Source organism: Manis javanica, chromosome 4 (genome assembly GCF_040802235.1).
Source record: "Manis javanica isolate MJ-LG chromosome 4, MJ_LKY, whole genome shotgun sequence".
NCBI lineage: Eukaryota > Metazoa > Chordata > Mammalia > Pholidota > Manidae > Manis > Manis javanica.
In genome coordinates this window covers 52197237-52219130 of record NC_133159.1, presented here as the reverse complement: position 1 = coordinate 52219130, position 21894 = coordinate 52197237, and the positions used below count along the sequence as shown (strand labels likewise).

At 45.4% G+C, this 21894-nt stretch overlaps 1 protein-coding gene across 4 annotated transcripts in view; it reads right to left on the bottom strand.

Moving 5' to 3' along the window:
* The window catches only part of ROR1 (receptor tyrosine kinase like orphan receptor 1), a 383873-nt gene extending 364502 nt beyond the window's left edge, over positions 1–19371 (bottom strand). For 2 of the 4 annotated variants that reach the window (XR_012130193.1, XM_037024367.2), the window contains exon 1: positions 18290–19367. Coding sequence is in view for 2 of the 4 variants with exons in the window: in XM_037024367.2 (XP_036880262.1) it covers positions 18290–18380 (91 nt within the window). In the remaining 2 variants the exon portion in view is untranslated. Of the gene's footprint in view, positions 1–18289 lie in introns of all 4 variants that reach the window. The other 2 variants (XM_073234068.1, XM_037024370.2) reach the window with 1 other exon arrangement.
* Positions 19372–21894: the final 2523 nt, after the last annotated feature.

Below are 21894 nucleotides of genomic sequence, written 5' to 3'. Positions count from 1 at the left end.
TCAGCAGGGCTTCTGATAGCTTTTAACTGGAGGAATGTCATCCATTAGCCCCCTGGAGCTCTGGCCTGGCTGCCAACCCTCTCACTCCAACCTTCCTGAACCTGCCCTTTCAACGACAAACTGCCCTTCCCCAGCACGCAGGGCTCTGGCTTCCCCTCGCTGGACACCATCTGGGGTCATTCCGTGTGCACTAATACTTCTGAACCACCAAAGTTCAGCCACAGCTGAGGGGCACAACTCCCTTCACGTTTCTCTCAAGGCACTTATCAAATCAAATTCCAGTTCTTCTGGTTGTCTCTCCCCATCCCCACTGCACCCCCCAACCAGTTCCACTAGTCCTCTGGAAAACAGGGATAATGTTCCGGTCCCAGTGTATCCCTAGTGCCCAGCACAGTTCCTGGCACAGAAGTCAATTTACACATGCTAGCCATTTTTTTTTTAAGTAATATTGATATACTCCCTCCACTCCCTTCTGGCCCTCTGCTTTTCTTACAAAAATTTTAGGGCTAGAAGGGGCAGTCAAGCCATCTCATTTTACAGATGAGGAAACTGAGTACAATCTTCAAAGTGATGTGGTGGTCCAGTTAGTGGTCCAACTGGAAAGAGACCCTGCAGCCTCTGAAACCTATTACTGAACAATCAAAGTCCCTCTTAATTCTCTGTCCCCAGGCCAGGCAGTAGGACAAAATAGGCTACCACCCATGAGAAAAAGAAGTTGGTTCATTTGTAGCAGAGGATGGAGGCTGGGAGGCCAACTTCTACTCCAGACACTAAGGAATTCTGGGTGGTTAATTCTGAGCAGTGCCCATGTGGGCAGCATTTTCTTCACCTGTCAAATGGAAATCTTAGCTCATGTTTCCCAGTGCTTGCTGTGTGCCCTTGGCATGTGCCAGCGGTCTGCAAGCATTATCTTAGTTCAGCCTCACCAAAACGTAATGAGGTAGCCATCATTGGTACCCCAACTTTTACAGAGGGAGAAACTGGGGAGCCAGTATTTTGACTTCATTCTAATTTTGCTTTCTCAGGGGCTCCTTCAGGAGCAGTGACAAGTGAGGAAGGCCTTTACTGGGGGCAAACAGGAGGTTCACCCACCCACCCCCGCCTTCTTCCTGTTGCCAGCAATCAGCCCTCACCCTCACCTAATCGCATTAGCAGCAGCTCTGCCTAATCCTGGGTGCACACAAGGAGAGACAGGATTCTCTTCCCTGGGGGATGCGCTTCTCCTGAGATTAGCCACAGTCCCCAGGAAGCTGTTATCCCAACCCCAGGGGAGGACGGCATCACAGCCAAGATGGAGCTTATCGCAGGAAGCCACTACCGTGCAGGGAAAACAAAACACAGATTTCATGACTAGGGGCTGATCACAGGCTCCAGATGTGCCAGTGCGATGGATGCATGCCCACCAGTCATCAGCAAGGGGCAATAAAGCAAGCCCCACCTCTGGGTTTTCTGGTGCGATAGGAAAGGGCAGGAGCAAGCATTTAAACTGAATAATATATCGTTCAGAGGGCATGCCCGAGGGCAAGCACCACTGTGCTCCAGCACCTTGCACTGCCTGGGACAGAGTAGTGTTCAATCGGTTGACAAACAAATGGACATCCTACTACTCACCACCATGGTGGGGGCAGCAAAATGATCCTCATCAGAAATGAGAATGGTACCCAGGCACACCAGTAATTATTCAGTTTGGGGTAAGTCCCTTCACCTCAGTTTTTCCCTTCCATCACCCCCAAATAATAATACTCACCTCTCCAAATCTCCCTGAGACCTAGCCATTAACCCCACAGGACTCTGGAACAAAACGTAGAATAACTCAAAGGGGTACAATTATTTAGGGCCACTTACTTAGAAGTGAGCACCTCCTCCCTACATAATGCAAAATTAGAGAGAGCAGCCATAAAATTCTAAGTTTGGAGCTTACAGTAGTCCTGGTATTATGGATGAGCATGGACTGGGAGTTCTAAGACCTCAAACGATTTCTTTAGAAAATGTGAGAAGGTAAGAAGCCTCACCACCAACTTGACCTCACAGTTCTCTCATCTTTCAGGAAAATGCTTGCCAATTCAACTGCATACTGTAGTTGATCCACTCTTGGAGTAAATTATATAAATTAATATAAAATATAATTTCAGAGAAACAGAGGAAATTATATAAATGCAAACTTCCATTTCTCACTCCTTGGTTCACTTTTCAAAAAAGTAGGAAGGAGAATTGCTGGTAGTACAATAGTAATGGTAACAGTAGTGTTTTCACTGTGCTACACAGTGTGCAACACCCTGCCACCTGGATTTCTCACTTTATATACATAACAATTCTCTGAGAGTTTGTTAGCCCATTTTACAAATCAGGAAACTGAAGCCCAGAGAGGGTAATCATTTTGCCTGAGGTTACACAGCAGATGAGTGGCAGGCCAGCCCCAAACACAGGTTTTTTTCTCTCCAAACCTTGCATTCTCTCTCTCCTCTGTGCAAGAACTACTGTGTAAATGAAAACTACTTCCTCTTCCCTATGATCTGAATGCTTGGCTTGTAGCCAAGGATGTCTTAGCTTCCTTATCTATGAAATGGATATGATAATAATAGGGCCTACTTCAGAGGGTTGTTGTGAGGAGTAAGTGATGCTTGAATACTCCCTGGCACACAGTAAGTCCTCCACAAATGCTGCCAGTGGGAACAGATGCAATTGCTGCTGTACGGTTAACTGAGAACACGCCCCCTTCAAGGCTTTGCCCTCAATGGCCCCCTCCAGAGCATACCCCTCACTCACAGCCACAGGGCTCACACTTCCACTTCACAGGTCTCTGCTGACCAGGTACTGTACCCAGAGCATCACCCGCACCACATCACCCCATCCTTTCCCCTGTTTCATGTTTCTTAGCACTTACTATCACCTGACAGAGCATAGAGTCCTTTATTTTCAGACTCCTTTATGTGTGGGTCTTTGTTTTGCTCTCTGCTTCATGCTCAGCCACATAAATATTTGTTGAGTGAATAAAGGAAGCCTCATGGATCCAATCACCAAGAAATGGAGACAAAGTCTTGCTTGCTATCTGACCTTCAATCTCAGCTAAGACTTTAAAGTTTACAAGGTACTTTTACACACTCCACCTCTTTCACTCTTCATGATCTTCAGGGGAGGGGTTATAATCCCCATTGCAGAGGTGAAGAAACTGACACCCCAGATCTCACAGCAGAGCAACTTTCTGAAGAGGCAGAGGCCTGGGCTGGGTCCTGAACCCTAATCCCCACCCCAGCACTTAGATGTAGGGGTCTCGAATCCCTCTGAATTGCTTTGGCCCTGGTAGAGCCACTGAGGTTCTGGAAATGGGCTGACTTATAGAGAGGGGAATGAGAAATGGTTTTTATCACTTAGTTGGGCGCCAACCATTACAAACAGATTTTTGTGAACTCATTTGTCCACACAGAACCACCCATTATTATCAATAGTGTTCAAATGCATTATGGGTTATTGTTTTAGGTCCCTACCAGTAAAGGGACCTATCGGTTTAGGTTTCGCAGCGAAGCCTCCCTGAGGCACCTTTCCTGATTCCTTCTGTGCGAAGCCTTGCTTAGCAGCCCCCTACATACCTCCTGGACCTGTGCCCCTGCCCTACCTACACAGTCATCCCCTCTTTCACGCTCCTGCCAAGGCTGGTCTTAAAGCTCCTAGCAGAAGGGCCGGAGCCCCAGCACTCAGCCCAGTGCCTGGCACACAGCCGGTCTCCTCAGTGTGCATGCTGACCAACCACCCTCCTGAATGACACTATCAGGACAAGAAATAAAACAGCCCAGGCCTTTCTTTTCTCCCACCACTGCCTCACCCCCAAAGAAACCCAACCAAAGCTTTGTTAAGCTCCCTATTCTCTCTCCTGCATGAAGTAGATGGTTCTAGGGATTTAAGAAGAGGTTCAGTAGTTAGAGCAAAGACCTACACGGGCCTTTCTGGCTATATTTGCATCCAGATTGCTTGCAAAGTTAAAACTTAGGAGAATTTTACCCCCTGCTTATTAAGAGAAAGAAGAGAGAGTAGGAGCTCCCCAGGGGATATTTCCCTAGTAATGAGACCCTTCAAAATTCCTGAAGAAAGAAAGGGGAGGGGAGAACAGAGGGACCAGAGGAGGGAGGAGGGAGGAGGACTGTCGGGGCAGGGAAGAATCACTCAGCACCCCCTACTCTCAGCGGCCCTCCCGGCCCAAGCCCGCAGGCTCAGGCACTGCACCCTCTCCCCTGCGGCAGAGGGCCAGTATTTTCCACACCTCTCTCAAACACAGTGCACATGAAAGAAGAGAAAGAGGAGAATTATAAGGGAGAATTTTAATTCATTGCCAATTAAGGGCAGAGTGACCCTAAGTTACAGCAGCAGAACCCAGAGTTATCACAGATTTTTCATCTTGGGAAAACAGTCCAGCTCTCAAGCTGCACACTGCTCCCCTGCAAATAGAGCCCACAGCAGGTTTAATTGAGTCCAGATTGACTTTTTTACAGGGTTGGATTCCTCATCTTTTGGAAGAGATAGCCTTGAGATTTCAGTTGTTCAAAGATGCATTTTTAAACTGCTAGATAATAATAGCAAAGCAAACTGGACTTATCTCAGCCTCTCGGAAGCAAGAACAAAGCTTAGTAAAAGTAAGTAGAGTTGATTCAATTGGTCACCAGGCAAATTTACTTGCTGTAATCCAGATGCAGACCTCAATCTAAAGAGAGTCAATCCAGGGAGACAGAAGACAATACAAAACTAATCATTGCACAAATAAATATTTAATTGCAAGTTATAATGAAGAACATTTTTTAGAACAGGGTGCTATGAAAACAACTAGTTGGGATCTCAACTAGTCTGGCCAGGCAGGGAGGTGACATTTAAGCCAGGACTGGTGGCAGTAGTTTGGAGAAGGATGTTCCTGAGGGAGGAGACAGCCCATGCAAAAGCCACCGCGTACAAAGGTGCCCAATGAGACCTGAGGGGGCGGCAGACAGACTGGGAAAGCCTGCCTCAAAGTCCTGTCGGTGGATCCTTGATACTATTTTTGGTTGTGCCCCTATCCCCTTAATTCCCCCATTTTATTTCTTTAGGTCACTTTCCTCTTACCCAATAGCTGTGAACTTCCTCCTGGACACCATATCTCTCTTCTCTCACTCTCTTTGCCATGTCCACAGGGACACATTTTCACTCTCATCTTTTGCATTTTTCAGAAAAGCTTAAATGTAGTCATTAATTCTCAAGCAGTACCCAACCTTGACAGCAGGAAGCACTCAGGTGTCAGGCACTGCGCCCTCTCCCCTAGCAGAAGGGCCGGAGCCCCAGCACCCAGCCCAGTGCCTGGCACACAGCCGGTCTCCTCAGTGTGCATGCTGACCAAGCTCACTGGCTTTGAGCACTCAAGACAGTGCATATTGGAGGGAAACAAATTATTATTGGCTCACCATCTCAAGCTTCACCTCCTTCAGAAAACCCTCCCAGCAATTCTGAGCAATGCACACCTCTCTCCTCATCTATAAAACTTACTGCATGTACCTTCCTCGAGGCAGTTAATTACATTGAATTTAGCATTCACTCAACACATACTTGATTTTCTACTGAGTAAAACATGCTGGACCAGGCAGTAGTTAACTAACATTAAGATCTGGTCTCTGCTTATATAGAAGTGGGTAGAATGAAAACTGCTGGTTATATGACAATGGGGAAGTTACTTAACATCTCTGAGCCTCAGTTTTCTCTTGGGAATAAAAGTGTGACCTTCTTACATACATATATATATATATATATACATGTATAGAAAACACTATCAGAGGTTATCTCTGAGTGGTAGAATTGTGGGTGATAATGCATTTTTGCATTACATGTCTGCCTGTGTTTTTAATAGAGATATTTTCTCATTAAAAAAACATAAAAACTGCTTCCTTTCAGGTTAAAAATAATAACAATAATACCAATTCATTTTGTTGTAAAGATTAGTGAGGTAAGGTGTGTGCATGGTCAGGACACAAAGCAGAGTACATGGGCTCTGAGCAGAGTATCTCAGAGAAATGGAGGAGAGACTGAACCACTGCCAGATCTCTCAGCAATGTCCACTTTGAATATCAAAGTCATTCTCTCCTACACACTAAGCTTCTTTCCGGGACAGAGTTATGGCTGAGGCTATCTCCAGTTTTCCCCACTCCAGAGGGACTCCCCCCTGATCCCAGGTCAGTCTATGATTAGCCTATCATTGTAAGGCTAAGGGGCAGAGGTGGTGATTGTCAGTCTCCCCATAACAAAGTTGAAGCAAAAGAAGCAAAACCAGCTTCTTTTCACAACTGATAAAGGGGCAGAAGGAGTAAAGGAGGGGAGGGAGATTAAATTCAGGGCAGTAATTGTGGAGAGAAAATGACAGTATTCTACTACAAAATGCTTTGCCAGATGCATGGCTTATAGTAGATGCTCAATAAATGATGGTAAACAGTATGACAAAGATTAAAATGTGGGTAATGGGCCAAATCAGTAAGTGTGTCTTAGGTGGCCTGTGTGAGAATACTAGCTGAATGTGGGGCCACAGAGAAAGGCAGGCAAAAAGGTAGATTCCTGAATATGGGTGCACTGAGGGTTGAAGAACAACATTTCAGCAGGGGGAGAAGGAGAAGGGAACAGCATGAGTTGCAGGTGCTGGAGAGGCAGGCAGGTGCTGAAGTATACAGATACTAGAGGCTACAAGATAGAGACAGAGCCCGGAACACATGCCAGGACACAGAGGGCTGATTCCATGAGCTACTCGCACACCATTTGCGGGTGTCAATCTTGCCTCCCTAACAAAACCAGTCAACTTCCTACAGGAAACGATATTGCCATATATTTCTCCTGAATCCACTTCGATTGCCAAATAAATATTTAACCAAATGGAATCACCAGTGACTTCGTGATAGCTTACCCAGGACAGAACCCTGGGCAGGTGAAGGTGCTAGGCCTCCCGGGTCCCTTCTCTCCTTGGCTCGTCTGCACAGGCACTGCGCCGCCAGCGACTGCTCTGTTGATTTGATCCTGTGAGCTCAGGAAAGCCATTTTCACCTACATCCTGGATTGGTTAAGAAACTTTCTGAACCTGAGTCCTGAGGCAAAGATGCGGGAGGATTATTTATAAAACGTTTTGACTATCTCATGTATATATATATAGTTTTAAGCCCAACCCAACCATGAAATCTGGGAATTACTCAACAAAAAAATACAAGTTGCAGCCAGTGTAAGGGAGGAATGCTGAACTCCCTTCACCTAGTGCCTCCGTTGGGAAGGGAAGCCCAGCAGTGCACGGTGCTGGGCTCTCTGCCCCTCTACTGACAAGTCCTTGCAGAGGCCTGGGGTACAGTATATATACAGTGACTTACTGATGAACTGGGGGAAAAAAACCTGGGCACGCTCAGCTCAGCTCCTCCCTTGCTCAGCAGGGAGGGGAAATATCAGGTTCCCCTTGGGAGACCCCACAGCAGTTTTACTCTCTGAAGATCATCTGGCCACAGGCAGAGTGCTTGATTTCTTCACTTAGGGTCACCGGGCGTGAGTGGACAGCACGCTGTGAGCAGCATAGAGAAAAAAAGGGTAACTGCCCAGAAGAGTAAGAACATCATCAGAAAGTTCTTGATGTCACTGTTTGTTGTCAGCAGTCTACACAGCTGATCTCAAACAGGAAATATTGTGGCGACTAGATGTTCCTATACAACACACAACAATTTCCTGAAGGGAGAAGATGTAAACAGCCACCACCAGGCTAAGAACTACTTTCTTAAGGACGCCTTTCACAGGAGTCCATACACAGGGCTAACTTTCATCACACTGAAAGCTTAGGTGGGGAAAAGAAAAACAACCGATAGTCTTCAAAGAACAGGAAAATTATGTAGCAACTATGACATACCTGCGTCAGAGTGAAATCCAAGAGATGAGAATATAATGTCTCTTATGGAGAAAAAGAAGAATAAGTTGCATTGATGTATGCCTAAATCCATCAGGAAATGGCGTCAATTTCCCATGAAGAACACATAGGAGCCTTATAAGAAGAACTAGGATTTTGGGCAGCAGGATCTGTTTTTACCTTAGGATGTTTAGCCTTCACAGAGCCCCAGAAAGTCCCTGTCCCAGAAAAATATTAATATAATTAGAACCTAAAGTTCCTAGTGCTAGTAAGGTCTGTCCCAGAGATGATGGTATTAGGGAATAAAATAAAAGCTGATACAGTGTTGAGGTTGAGATATTTTGCCCCATCACATCCTAGGAAAATCTCAAAGGATGAAGTACACTCTTGCTGCCCTGCATTTAATTCAAGAGAGGAGCTGCAAACACACACTGGACACAACCCAGATGCACGACAAGCAGTTCCCATGGTCCCCTCCACCCTGTCAAGGTAGGCACCAGTATGCTTCCCATCTTACAGGTGAGCAAAGCCAATTTGAGAGAGGCCAAGCAATTTGCTGACCTGGCTGAAAAGCATGAGCCCAGTTTCCTACCAAGACCTTCTAATGCCAAAGCCCTCCTATGAACAACTCCTCTACCTGCTGTGGTCACCAACTTAGGAAACTCCTTGTTTTTATGTAACTTTTTCTTAGTCTGCTTGAAAGTGAACTTTCTTAGGTTACAGGAATCCTAGCTTCATGCCCCACCTACAAATGCCTCACAACTACTTCTAAAAACAGTAACTGATTTGAGGAACATCAGGCAAATTCATTTGCTGGTGAAACTCCAGTGAAAACAGACACATATCAGTACCTTAGAGTCAGGAATTCAAACACAGGAGGTAGTCTTTTAGGGCAGAAAGCACTACGGGGCAAAGAGGCTGGGCTTCAGAGAGGCTCCAGCAGCTACAGTGACCTTAGGTGAGCTGCCAACATCACATTTCTAATTTTAAAAGGAGAGAAAGAAGTCCTATTTCACTGGATTATTTGGGAAATTCATGGTGATATTCTATGTGAAACAATGTTGTAAGCCGCAAAGCTCTATACAAATGGAGGAAATTATTTATGATAATGTTGACTCAGGAATTTGGCTGGGATCTTACAGACTATTTAAATCATCAGATAGAGAAAAATAAACTGAGATACAGAATCACATAATGATCAAGGACTAAGCCCTGGACTCGGGATAACTAGTTTCAAATCCTGGCTCTCCTACTTAACTTGAGCAGGTTACTGAACTTCTCTTTACCTCAGTTTCCTTCTCTGGAAAGTGGGGATAATTAAGTAGTGCCTACCTCATAGGGCTGCCCTGGAGACTATATAAGTCAAGATACTTAACTGAAAATGGTGTTTGGTACACAAGATGCTCTATGTGTTAATCACTACAAATGTGATTTTCAGCGAGCAGGCAAAAGGTAGACTGGGATTTAGTGTCCTGCACTACAGAACAGAACTACTGCAGCAGAAGGAGTAAGACACAATATACCATTGATGAGCAGCCCGGAGATACACTGCATTTTAACTCTCTGGGGCACTTTGTTAGGGACACAGGTACATCATCTGAGCTCCAGGAAAGCTCTGCTTCGTCCTCCCCTCCCCCAACCCCTTCATATGGAAAAACCTAACAGGCACCACTCACGGACCTCTTTCTACTTCTTTACCCTCCCATCCCAAGATGACAGCTTCATTCCAGGATGAAGGCCCATGTCAAGAACCCAGCCCAGAGACCAGGGTAGCCGCAGAATGCCCAGCTCTCCTCTTGCCATCTTGACCCTTCCCAGCCTTCAGCGTTCGCATCACATCCCACTTCTACCGAAAGACCTCCCCTTCTGGGCATTTTGTATCCATAATTACCAACTCTGAACACTGGCTATATAATTATTTCACAAGTGCCCATTTTATTGCCCCTAAAAGTAAACTCCCCAAGGGCTAGTCTTGAGTCTCCTAGATTTCCCACGGGGTTTATCATGGTGCTAGAGGCAGCGCATGTGTACCATAAATAATTTGGGGAGAGTTTAATTCTCTGGAAGGAGCCCAGATTCTGTGTGAAGTGCAAACTAGGTCTGTGCATCTACTCCTCCTCGCCAAGCCCATGGCAGATGCTGCTATCAGAGCACAGCATTCCTTCCCAGAGATCCTGGGAGAAACATCAGAATCCTCAATGCTGCACTGCAGGCAGCCAATACCACCTGACTGGAAGTGAACCCTTTTTGCCATCTCTGCTTCCTAGGCACTTCCTTAACTGAGTCTCCACAGCACTGGGGCTTCACCTCTATTGTCATGACTACTGCACTGTATTGTACAGAGCTGCTGGCTTAGCTGCCTCCCTTAGACCCATGGCTTTCCAACTTTTGATGATGAGAGCCCAGTAACAGCCCAAACCAGCATATACAGAAGAGAAGCTAAAATTTCCCAAAACCATACTCACCTTATTAATGTAATGCACTCTGACATTTCCTACATATCTCACACATAATAAATTAAAATGTCTAAAAATGATCCTGACCCAATGAAATTGAACTCATGATCTCATTGTGCACTATGTTTTTCTCTCTCTCTCTACATGTATATATACATATATATATATATACACACACACAGCATATGTATATAAAAAACAATTACATACCTTATATAATAATAAATATAAAATATATGTATTGTGATAAATATATTTTTAATACATACACATGTATATAATATACATAAATATACATGTATATTATATAAAATCCATATATATAGTGTATGTGTGTGTGTATTATATAAATAATGTTAAGGTAATATTATCAGCTGTAACTGATAACACCCCAAAATTTCAGCCTTCACTACAACAGAAGTTTATTTCTTGCTCACCTAAAAGCTCAGCAAGTGGACTAGCAAGTGCCTTCCACCATGCCATGATTAAGGGAGGGTTCCAGGCCGTTTTTTGTGTCTTCGATACATTGACTTCTAGGGTAACCACGTTCAGGATTACAGCCATCCTGACTAGGAAGTTTTTTTGTGGGTCAAGCCTCAAAGTGACCCTCATAGCTTCCAATCTCATTCCATTAGCTCATACTTAGTCATAGGGCCTCACTTAACTGCAAGGGAACAGGGAAATGCAGTTAGCCATGGGCCCAGTAAAAGATGGAAACAGATTTGGTAATCAGCTTTCAGTCGCTGTCATAGATCTGCCATTTGAAAAAACCCTCAAAGCAAGGGCACAGCCTTATTCACCTTTATATATCCAGTGACTAGCAAAGTGTTTGGCTTTCAGTAAGTACAAGAATATATGATCAGCGAACAAATGGGGAACATGGTAGATCCGGGCCAGAGCTCCAGGAGTGTACAGTTCATGATTAGGCACTGTGATTCCCTCCAAATTCTATGATTCCCTCCAAATTCACAGCTGTGCAAATCCCCTTCCCCACCCCAAAATGTTTGGAACTGAGTCTAAAAATCTGGGTTAGGGGCAGGTGGAAAGGTACCAGAGAAGCTGTCTTGTGTTGTCCTTTCCATTTGGGGACTGACTTGCACAGCCACTTACTCTTTCAACACTACATACCCGCTGAAAAGGAACACAGTGGAACAATTAAGAACACAAGACTTTTGAGGCAGATAAATCCTGACCAGGCCTCTCTCTGGCTACATTACTACAGCAGAACACTCTGAGCACTCACTATGTACGTGGCACAGTGCTAAGCTTTTTCCACACCTTATCTCGCTGCATCCTCACAGTAAGTCTGTGATAGACACCAACGTGCTCCCTCTGACCCTCCAAGTCCCTGAGTGAGAATTAATGTCTTCTACCACTGTGTTCCCATGGCACTTTGTTCACAACTTTTTCCCATAATTCACTTGTGGGAAAGCTAGCTGGCATATGGAGATACATGTCTGTTCATCCTGTCTCCCCAATTACCTTTCAAAGATGGTGGAAATAGCATACACTTGAGAGTCAAAAAACCTAAGATCAGATGCCAAATGCCAACCTAACAGCCATGCAAGGTTAACCAAGATACTTACCTCCTGAGCCTCGACTTCCTTATCTGTAAAATGGGGTCAGAAGTCCAATCTCAAAGGGCTGCTAGGACAGATAAACAATATATATAAGGAACTACGTGTGGCACATAGTAGGTTCTTTAAAGGTAAGAATTTTTCTCCTCTCTCTTACCTTGAGGGCAGGGATAAGGTTTTATTCCTGGGCACTAACACCATATCTTGCACATAATAAATTAATAAATGTTATTTGAAATGCATTGAATGACAAGCTTTACTGTTGAAAAAATAAAAATAAAAAACACAAACCCCGCCTTGCTCTTTAGAAGTTCTTTTTATCTCCCCTCCCCCTTCCCACACACTTCATTACTCTTCTCTCTTTGGGTAACATGAACTTTTTTTTTGTACTCAGAAATTTTAAATGGCTAACAGAGCACCTCAGGATTCTTTCCTCCGGCCATTATCCTTCTCTTTCAAGTTGTGCTCAGCAAGATTATTTGGACATTGGAGCTAAAAACGGTCAGATTACAAGTGGAGGTCCCTGAAATGTAACATTCCCCATTGCAGGATTCTGGAATTACACCAAGCACCAGGGAGGGGTTGCTCTTCCCCAAAGAGCTCACTGTTCTGAAAAAGCCTTTGTTTTAAGACTTTGCAAAACTGCACTGTAGAATCTCCTCCCATCCGGGTCCCCAGCACTGGCCTGGGTAATGCTCAGATTTGGAGTGTGTCTGCAAGCCCCCTATAAAACAAAACACTCAGGAATCTTGAAATACTGTAAAATGTTGCTCTTCTCAGTCTTGGTTTGTATCTCACAGCATAATGATCACTGTTTTAGAACTAAATTTTCTGGGTTCTCCAAGCCCCTGATAACAACAGTAGCTAACACACTGTGTGCTTACTAGTCCATGGCACTGTGTTAGATGCTTTATGTCCACCAGCTCCTTTAATTCTCACAAAAACCCTGTTAGTCAGATATGACTGTTATCTTCATTTTGCAGAGAAGCAAACTGAGGCTCAGAGGGTCAAAGAAATTTGCTCAAGGTCACACAGCCAATAAGCAGCACAGTCCCTGTCAGGTTCAAATCCCATTCCATTTCTGTTACTAAAACTGCCTCTTTAAATGGCTATAAAAGAAGGTCTTTTCTGTATAGAAACACTTGAGAAAATAAACAGTTTGGACTGGTTGATCTTTTCAGGTCTCTTCCCCCTCTTAAAAAAAAATCTATAGTTTTATGGAAAGAAGACCAAAAAAAGGAAATGTAAGGAAGCCAAACATTATGAGACTTGGCTTATCAGTATTTAATAACAGTTTTTGGATCAAAACTCTACAGAACCTTATTTATGGACAGACAGTTACTGTTAAGCAGGGTCTTTTTATACAACCTTTTCATCTGAGGATGTTGTAGCCTTCTACTGCCTTTCTATTAGTGAGAGATGGGGTGTGAAATTTGCTGGCCCTGCCAAGATTATCCCATTAAATTATCTGCCCTCTTCCAATGTAATTCACTCGGGGCAACAGTTTGAGACTGAGGCCCTGTGGATGTCCATGCCTGGGCGTGCTGAGCAGGGAGGTGTGAAGGAAAAAGTTCAGGTGGGGGTAGCATCCCAGTGACATAACATCAATCCACGTTTCACTGCCTTACCAAAATAGAGTGGATGCCACAATTATCCCATTCCTAAACAAACTGAAAACCCCAACTGAGCTTACTGCAACAAAGAGAGAGCCTTTTTACTGCCGTTTATTTTTATTTTGTATTCGTTAGCTTTTTAGATATTCCTGGCATGCAAGTCAGGCTCCGTGTAACAAGCAGCTGCATTTAGTTAAGGATTTCGAAGAGTTCCCCCCACTGCACCCCCACCCCACCATCTCCACCCTCTCAACTCCAGAGAACTTTCTCAGACTCCTAGAAGACTATTCCTTTCTCTCCATATGTCTACAGAACAGTCTCTCCTGTCACACATCAGGGAATAGGTAAGGCCAGGCTGAGGGCTTTCTGTTTGAGAAAAAGGCCTCAGAGACTTGTTTCCTTGCTAGGGCTACATTTGCCAGGGTCTGGTCCACACAGGGCTATGGGAGCAGGCAAGCCAGCTCTCCCACTAGGAGACACTCTAATAAATAGTCCCTATACAACCTACAACCCAAACTGTACAAATACAAAGGCACTTCATCCAAATCATCACTGGTTAAAAGGAACTGCCAGACACACTCCTCAAACTGCCTCAAAATTGGAGTTCATTACAACAATGTGATTTCTCCTGATGAGAAGTACAGACCATCACAGGCTTTTCTCATCTTTCCCTGAGTTACAGAAAGACTGGCTCAGGGAACTCCAGCATAGGAAGTAAAATTGAAATTGGCTGCCTCCAATTGTTTCTTATAACCCCTAGATATGGCTAAGAAAATGTCCCCCTGTTGCTCTTGGAAAACCTGGGGAAATGGCATCTTTGGCCCATACATAAATACAGTATACATTTAAAGGCTTAAACCAGGAGAGCCTGTCTAGAGCAACAGCTAAGGTAAGACCATGAGCTCTTAGGGTTTGTGAGCCCAGCAATGCCATTTCCTAGCCATGTGACCTTAAGAGGATAACTTAACTTCTACACCTAAAATAAAATGAGCTAATTATTCTACCTCCCATATAGGGCTCTGGTGAGAAGTCAGTGTGTTGATACTTATATGCTTAGAATGGTGACTGGCCCATTTGTAAGGATTATGCAAGTGTTTGTTAGATAAATTGTGCAAACAGAGGCATCTCAGAATGCCTGCATTCAGGGAAATACATTCATAGTTGAGGTCAAAGAACTTGGCACCATTCTTCAGCTTCTCCCAGGCCCAATAACAGCTGGCTTGGTAGGAGGGGAACTGGAAAGTGAGGAAAAATAGAGGCTCCATGGATTGTGCAAATTTGGGCAAAAGACCAGGACCCACCACCAACCCTCAACCCATGGCAACCTACCCAGGAAGGCAATTCCTTGCCCCAGACATCAAACCCTCAACTCAGTGGCTCCTATCTTTTTGGGATTACAGTTCTCTTGGAAAATCAGATTATAGACAGAAATACTCAACCTCAAAAATGGACTTAAAATTGTGTATATTACTTCTGGGGGGTTGCATATGCTCCATTTCAGGCACCCCAAGTTCAGACCCTCTAGCCTGGGTGCTCTTCTCTAATACTTGATATTCATGGTTTCATTTAAATCTCACCACACCCTGGAACAGCTCAGAAAGACTAGTTGACATACCCAGCATGTGGCAGAGAAATGATTCAAACCCATGTCTGTTAAACTCCAACACAGGAGCTTATACCATTAAACTGTACTGTTCAATTCTACTACACTATTTATACTAGAAGACGGGGCAAGAAAAGGAAAAATCCCTGCAAATATACCACATGGCATTTTTACTAAGAAAATAAGGATTATAACACAATTTTATATATAACCAAAAAGTTATTCACTCAACAAAAATTTATAGATCACTTACTATACAGGAATGTATATATACGTCATTTATACAGAGATACACATCTACATTGACAGCACACAGTCTACAGGGCATTCCATTCTCCATAGGATGCTGGGTAAAACTTTCAAAAATACTTGAAATGGGGTCTGTGGTCACCATCAAACCACAGCCAACTTAGATACTAATGGATGCAAGTGACAGACCATTCAGAAACTTTCAGGGCCTATACTCACCACGCAGGAGATGGAGAGGGCGAAAACATAGACTGAAATCAAATTTTTAAAAGGACTCCCAGCTAGATATAAAGATAATCCCAAGCATCAGAGCAGCAAAACAGCCTAGCAGGTACACTGAAGCAAGACTGGAAATTAAATATTTCCCACACATTGCCAAGGGCAGTGCGACCACACCCTTTGTCTCCTGGCTTTGTGTGGCTCCCCTAGGGAGGATTTTCAGGCATCTCCAATAAAGCTGAGGATGGCTGACTGGGCTTTCAGTGTCTTCACCAGGAAAATTAACAGTCTTATTGCCCTCAAGAGACTCCTATCCTAAAAGTAGACAGAACAGACACCTATTAAAATGGCACTGGAAGGTTTGCAGAATAACAGCAAATACAGTAGCAGGCCACCTCCCTCTCTGACTCCAGTGGACAAACCACAGAATCTACAGGATTCTGAGAAGGCCCAGATGAGTTCCTAAGACCCTGAGCTCTGGGTGCTGTTATAATGGCTTCGGCTTCCTGGATAGGTTTAGCTCGGGTTGGGTAGGACATAGATGGGGAGATCAACAATGAACAAACCAGAAAAAATAAATGTAAAGGTTTGCTCCTCCTGGCTAACAAAATAGAAAAGTGATGGGAGAAATGCTGAGCATTTTTTAAAATAAATAAACATATCTCCCCTTAAGCCGATTTCCTGAGCCACTGGCTGAATTACTTCAAGAATCTTGGATCAGACAAGAAAGTAAATCAGCTCCACTAGAAGAGTTGTCCCAGAGAAAAGATCAAGCATTCACAGAAATGGAAAAGGATTATTAGATGACAAATAAGACAATAATAACAGATTTGATCTCACTGTTGAAGAGTTTGGAATAGGCAATAGTTTTTTCTGAAAAATCTTAAAAGCCTGCAGACAGTTAAAGGAGACAGCATTTGGGTGACTGTTGATAAGGAAGTTGTCTTACACTCTCAGCAAAATCATTGTGTAGACACTTATTTAAAGGCAGACAACCAAAGAAAGGTGCAGGGTGCTTCCCTGCTCCCCACCGCCTGCCTGGATCTGAAAACAACCATTGTTGGAAGGTCCGGTAGAAGTAAAGGAGTCCACAGGGGAAATAACCAAATTAATCAAGGACCCAAGCTAGGAAACCTTCCTTAGCTGGAATCACCCCGGTTATCTCCACCTCAATTTGCCAAGCAATTTGACATCAGGACGTTTATCTTGTTTAGGCAGCATGGCCCATTTTTAACTTTTCATCCAGGTGGTTGGTGGTATGAGGCCAGATGTTTGGCATCACCAAAGCACACATCCATGTGACCAAGCTGTTTACATTTCATTAGGGTTTTTCATCAGGAAGGTGCACTCCCTGCTGATGTACATCTTAATTACAATTAGGAGCTGTATTTAAGCAGAGGAGCCTCCAGATGAGCACAACCACACTATAGGATCAGTTTCAGAAGCATCCTCAAAAAATGCGGTTCCCACTTCTCCAAAAAGTCATCTCTAGGAAATCAAAATTCACATACAACTTCCTTCCAGAGTGTGTTTTCTACCACGAAAATTTTTAACCAGATTTTAGGAAAAACTAGTTCAGTAGTCATAGTGTATGTAGTGAATAGATCTTTTTCCCCTACACTGTTAGAGCCCAGAACCCTTTCTTTTCCTAAAACACAGCGCTAACTTAAAAATGAAAGTTGCATGATAAAAGAGCAGAGACCTATTTGTCCGCAAGAGTTTGGGCTGGGAATGGAGTGAAGGAGAAAAGAATCCAGTGGCTCCAGCACCTCCTCAAGGGATGCATGTTAAAAGTGAGGCCCAAGACCCCGGATACTTTAATCAACTTTCCCCCTTCAACCTCCAAAGAATGAATCGGTTGTCTCCACAGGCGCAGCCAGGCTCTTCCCTCATTGTGTACCGGCTCAGACGCAGCAAGGATCCACGCTTCCCGCAGCGAACTAAGTAGTTCGGGCTTTCGATGGAGTCTTTCTCTAACTGTTGAAATTGTCTTTGGAGATTACCAAAATCAAGTATGCATTAGATGGCTTCTCCCCTTGTGTGTAACACACACACACACACACACACACACACGTGCACACTCGGAGCACTTTGGAGCAGCAGACCGCCTCTGACAGCACATTTTGTACAAAGTGTCGGCTGCGGCGGCAGCGCACACGTTGTGGCCTCCATCGTGACCCTCCAAGAAAGCTGGAGAGCGGGAGGCGGTGGAGATGCTAGGCCGCCCGAGCCCTAGGGCAGCGCTTTTGTTTGGGTGGGTCTGCGGACAACCTGGGTTCTCGAAGGCACTACTGAAAATAAAACTCCCTCCTGGACCGCGCTTTCCGGGATGGCTGCTATCTGGAAGAAGAATAGACTTGCCTGAGCACCGACTGGGGCACAATGTGGGTCCAGCGGGAAATGGGGGGACAAGCAGCACGCAATGGCCCCCATCCCTCCACGCTTCCTGTCAGCGCTGACAACTGCTGCTGGGCGCCGAGGACAAGGTCCTCGGGCGCACGCCAGCGCGCAGCCGGGCTCCAGGGCGAATCCTCGCCCGCCAGCCCCGGCGCCCGCAGTCGCGTTTGCGAGACGCTGGGCATTTCGCCGGCCGCCTCCCGCGGTGGGCGCGGTGCTTCCCGTCTGCCCAGCGCCCGGCTGGCCGACAGAAGGGTCGCGAGGGCCGGAGAGGATCGGGAGCCGGCGGATGCGCCTCTTACCTTGGGCAGCGGCCCCGCGCGCCGCCAGCAGCAGCGCGGCCAGCAGTTCCAGGAGCGGCGGGCGCGCCCCGCGGCGGCGCGGCCGGTGCATTCCTCCCCTCGCAGCGGCGGCGTGGGCGGCGGCGGATCCCGGGCCGCGCGCAGAACATCCACGGGCTCTGCCCAGGGTCCCGGCCGCTCTCCCCGCAGGATGCCGGGGGCGTCTGCAAAGTTCTTTGTCCCTCTAACCTGCTCCCTCTCCGCCGCCCGGCCGCTTGAGGACCCCGTAAAGGCGATCCCTCCCCAGCCCTCCGGCTGCAGCCGCGCCTCTGCCGGCTGTTCCGGCCAGCCCCGGGCTGCCGGTGTCCCACCAGCGGAGGGCGAGTCTCCCCGCCTCGGACTCTGCGCTCGGCGGCTGCCGTCCCGGGGCTCCCTCCGTGGCGGCTGCGGCGGCTCCTCCGACTCTGCGCGCTCGCTTTCTTGCTCTCAAGTCTCCCTTAACTTGTCACTTTCCACCAACTCTCCAACCCCGCGGCCCAGCCCCAACCAATGGCAGACGCGCGCCCACGCCGGCCACGCAGCGCCCTCTGCCGCCGCCTCTCCGCACCCGCACGCTTCCTGACTGCAGGGAGTTGACGCTCCCGCGCCTCCCGCAAACCCACAGCCCCTCCCCCACGCCTCAAACCTGCACCCTGGGTCCCCGCGACGCCATTTGACAGGTGGGGAAACCGAGGCTCAGGGAGACTTGTCTGGGCTCTTAAACGAGTTCGTGGCCGCATGGCTTAATTGGGAGATAGATTCTAGCAGTCTCAGCTGGGCCACTGGTAGCGGTGTGACTGGGTTTTAGAACATTTATCACACGGTTTCCATTTTGATTTACTCTTTGGCCCAAGTGATTTATTTTCCCAGTGTGTCTTTAATTTCTAGCTTCAGTGCATTGAAATCGCTGTCATCTCTACTGCTTCTTTTTGGAGATTTATTGAGGATTTTTCTTTGGTCATTTTTTGTGTATGTCCTGTGGTCTCTTAAAAGAAGGTGTTTTTCTGTATTCAGAATGTGGAAATAAATGACTGTCTTAATTTTATCTTCTTTATATTTGTTGTGTTATTTAGGCCACTTGTACCTTTGCATATTTTTTTTGTTGAGCTGTTCTGCCATGGTCCAAGGAGGTCATTAAAGTTTTCTACTAGCATATGTTCTTGGCTGTTTCTCCTGGCTAAGTGTTATGAACTTTATGATGCATAAATACTCATGACATTTTGACTTTCCCTGTAGAGAAGGCCCTTAGTAACACAAAGTGGTTAAGTACCTGCCGTGTTCCAGGCCCTGCTTAAGCTCTGAAGAGGCAAGAGCAATAGGAACACAGTCAGTCTTTCTCTAGATGAACACCAAGAAGCCCACAGTCTATCCATAATCACTAACTGAATACCTTCCGTTTGCCTAGTGCTTTGGGTGCATTGGGTCATAAATATTCCAGTGATACTTGTAAAAGGTCATTACAAAATTTTATACCTCTGCACTTCTACATAGATGATCCCCATGTTACAGTTTTAGAAGCTGAAATGTAAAATATGAGTAAGTGACCTGCCCACAGTCTCACACACAACAGGTGGCTAAGCCAAGATTCAGTCTTCACCATGATGGGGCACAAAGTCATTGGCCAGAGCCTGGCATAAAACAAGTACTCAGTCAATGGCATTGGTCCTTACTGCTGCAGCAATAGAGTCTAGGAACCTGGCTTTAGGATTTTATAATGAGCAGTCACCTCAGTGGGCCCAGGACTTTGCAGTCCAGAATATGTCCCAGCAGGTCATAGGCTCTGGACACTCAGCCCTCTGCCTTCAGGCAGGTGAATGACTAACCCATATGGGACAAACAGTCACTTATTCTTCCCCAAGACTGCAGGACAGGAGTATCCCCAGCTGCCTTAGTAGATTTCCCCCTTTCTATCACTCTGACCTGAGGTCAAGGAATGATAGACAGAGAGGCCTTAGGTCAACCAGTTCATTGCCCAAATAGGTCTGTCCTCCAAGTTGCTCTGCCTAAGATCCATTCAATCCTGTCTCAATTATCTCTAGTCACTTGCCTGAGGAACTTACTGCACAAGGTTCTCTTGTTAGGAAACTGTCTTTGATGGTCGGCCTCTATGCTACTGCCCAGAAATCAGAGGAAACTCGCTGGCACTGCACATGGCTGAACAGTCTTCCCTCATCTCCAGTACTGCACACAGTTGCCAGACAAGGAGCCATTCCTGTCCACCCACCCTTCCCCCGCCCCCACCCCTACCCCATTACTGCTTGACCCAGGTATCTTAGGTAACACACGGCTGCCAATGCTGAGTATACAGAACTTAATGGCACTTTTATCAGTATTTAAACCTTCCAGGAACTTAATCACAGAATCATAGACGTGAGGAATGTGGCAGCTGGAAAAGGGCCTTGGAAATTAACTAGTATATCCCCCTCAACATTTTATAGGGGAGGAACATGGGACTCAAGGAGGTGAAACCTCCTTGCCCAAGGTCATACTGATGGCCAGAGCCAAAACTGGACCCTAAAGCCAGTTGGCCCAGGCCTGGGTGAGCTCTCCCTCAGTCAGCCCAGATCCCTATAGTTTGGCTGTAACACACTAGTTCCCAAAGGCTAGATTAGGAAAGGCTTTTCCTGTTTAAAAAAAAAGACAAAAGAATACTTCATGCAAGTTCAGTAAATTGACAGTGCTTAGGGCACAGGCTGGGGACCAGGCTGCCTAGGCTCATGCTCCAGCTTTTTTTGTCTCTGCTGAGTGACGGTGTACGAACATCTTAGTCCCTCTGTGTTTCAGTCTCTCATCTGTATAATAGTGACGATGATAATAGTGCCTATTCTGTACTGGTGTGAATGTTAAATGAGTAAACTCATATAAAGCGATTATGACTATCTGGCACAGAGTAGGAACGTAATGAATTTTAGATATTATTATATCATCATTATTTACATTTGTAAGCTTACACAGACCATCAAAATCCTTATGAGGTCCACTGATGTCCTCACATCCACACCACGGGGCCTATGCTGGAAACTGAGAAGCCTCTTCCCCTTGCAATGTCCTCCAGAGCCTGCTACTGAAAAAGCCCACTTTCAAGAAGAAATGTTTACAGAAATTCCATTGTTTATCATAGAGCATATATTGAAGGGTACACTCAGAACTGAGAGCAAGGAATTGATAACTGACGTGCTCATCAAACTGCACACTTGAAGTATATTTAGTTTGGTGTATGTCGGTTATAACTCAATAAACTTTCAAAGTGATACATTCTGACAGCCAAAGAATACAATCTGAGGAGAGGTTCTAGATATAAAAGACAGACATAAAAATAAACAAGAAAAAATAACTTGGAAGGAGTAGATTATTTAGGTAGAAGAAAACTTACACATTCTATCATACATTTGGAGAGATAAGTAAAGACACTGATTTTATGAAATTAGAACAGGATGCAGGGGATGGGAAGAGGAGGAAGATGCATAAACAATAGTTCTGCAAATTAAGAAAATTACTATAGCCAAAATGAAAAAAAAAGGAGTTAGAGAAATGCTTTCAAAATTCTGAAGGTAAATTATTTCCTACTTAGTATTCTATACTCAGCT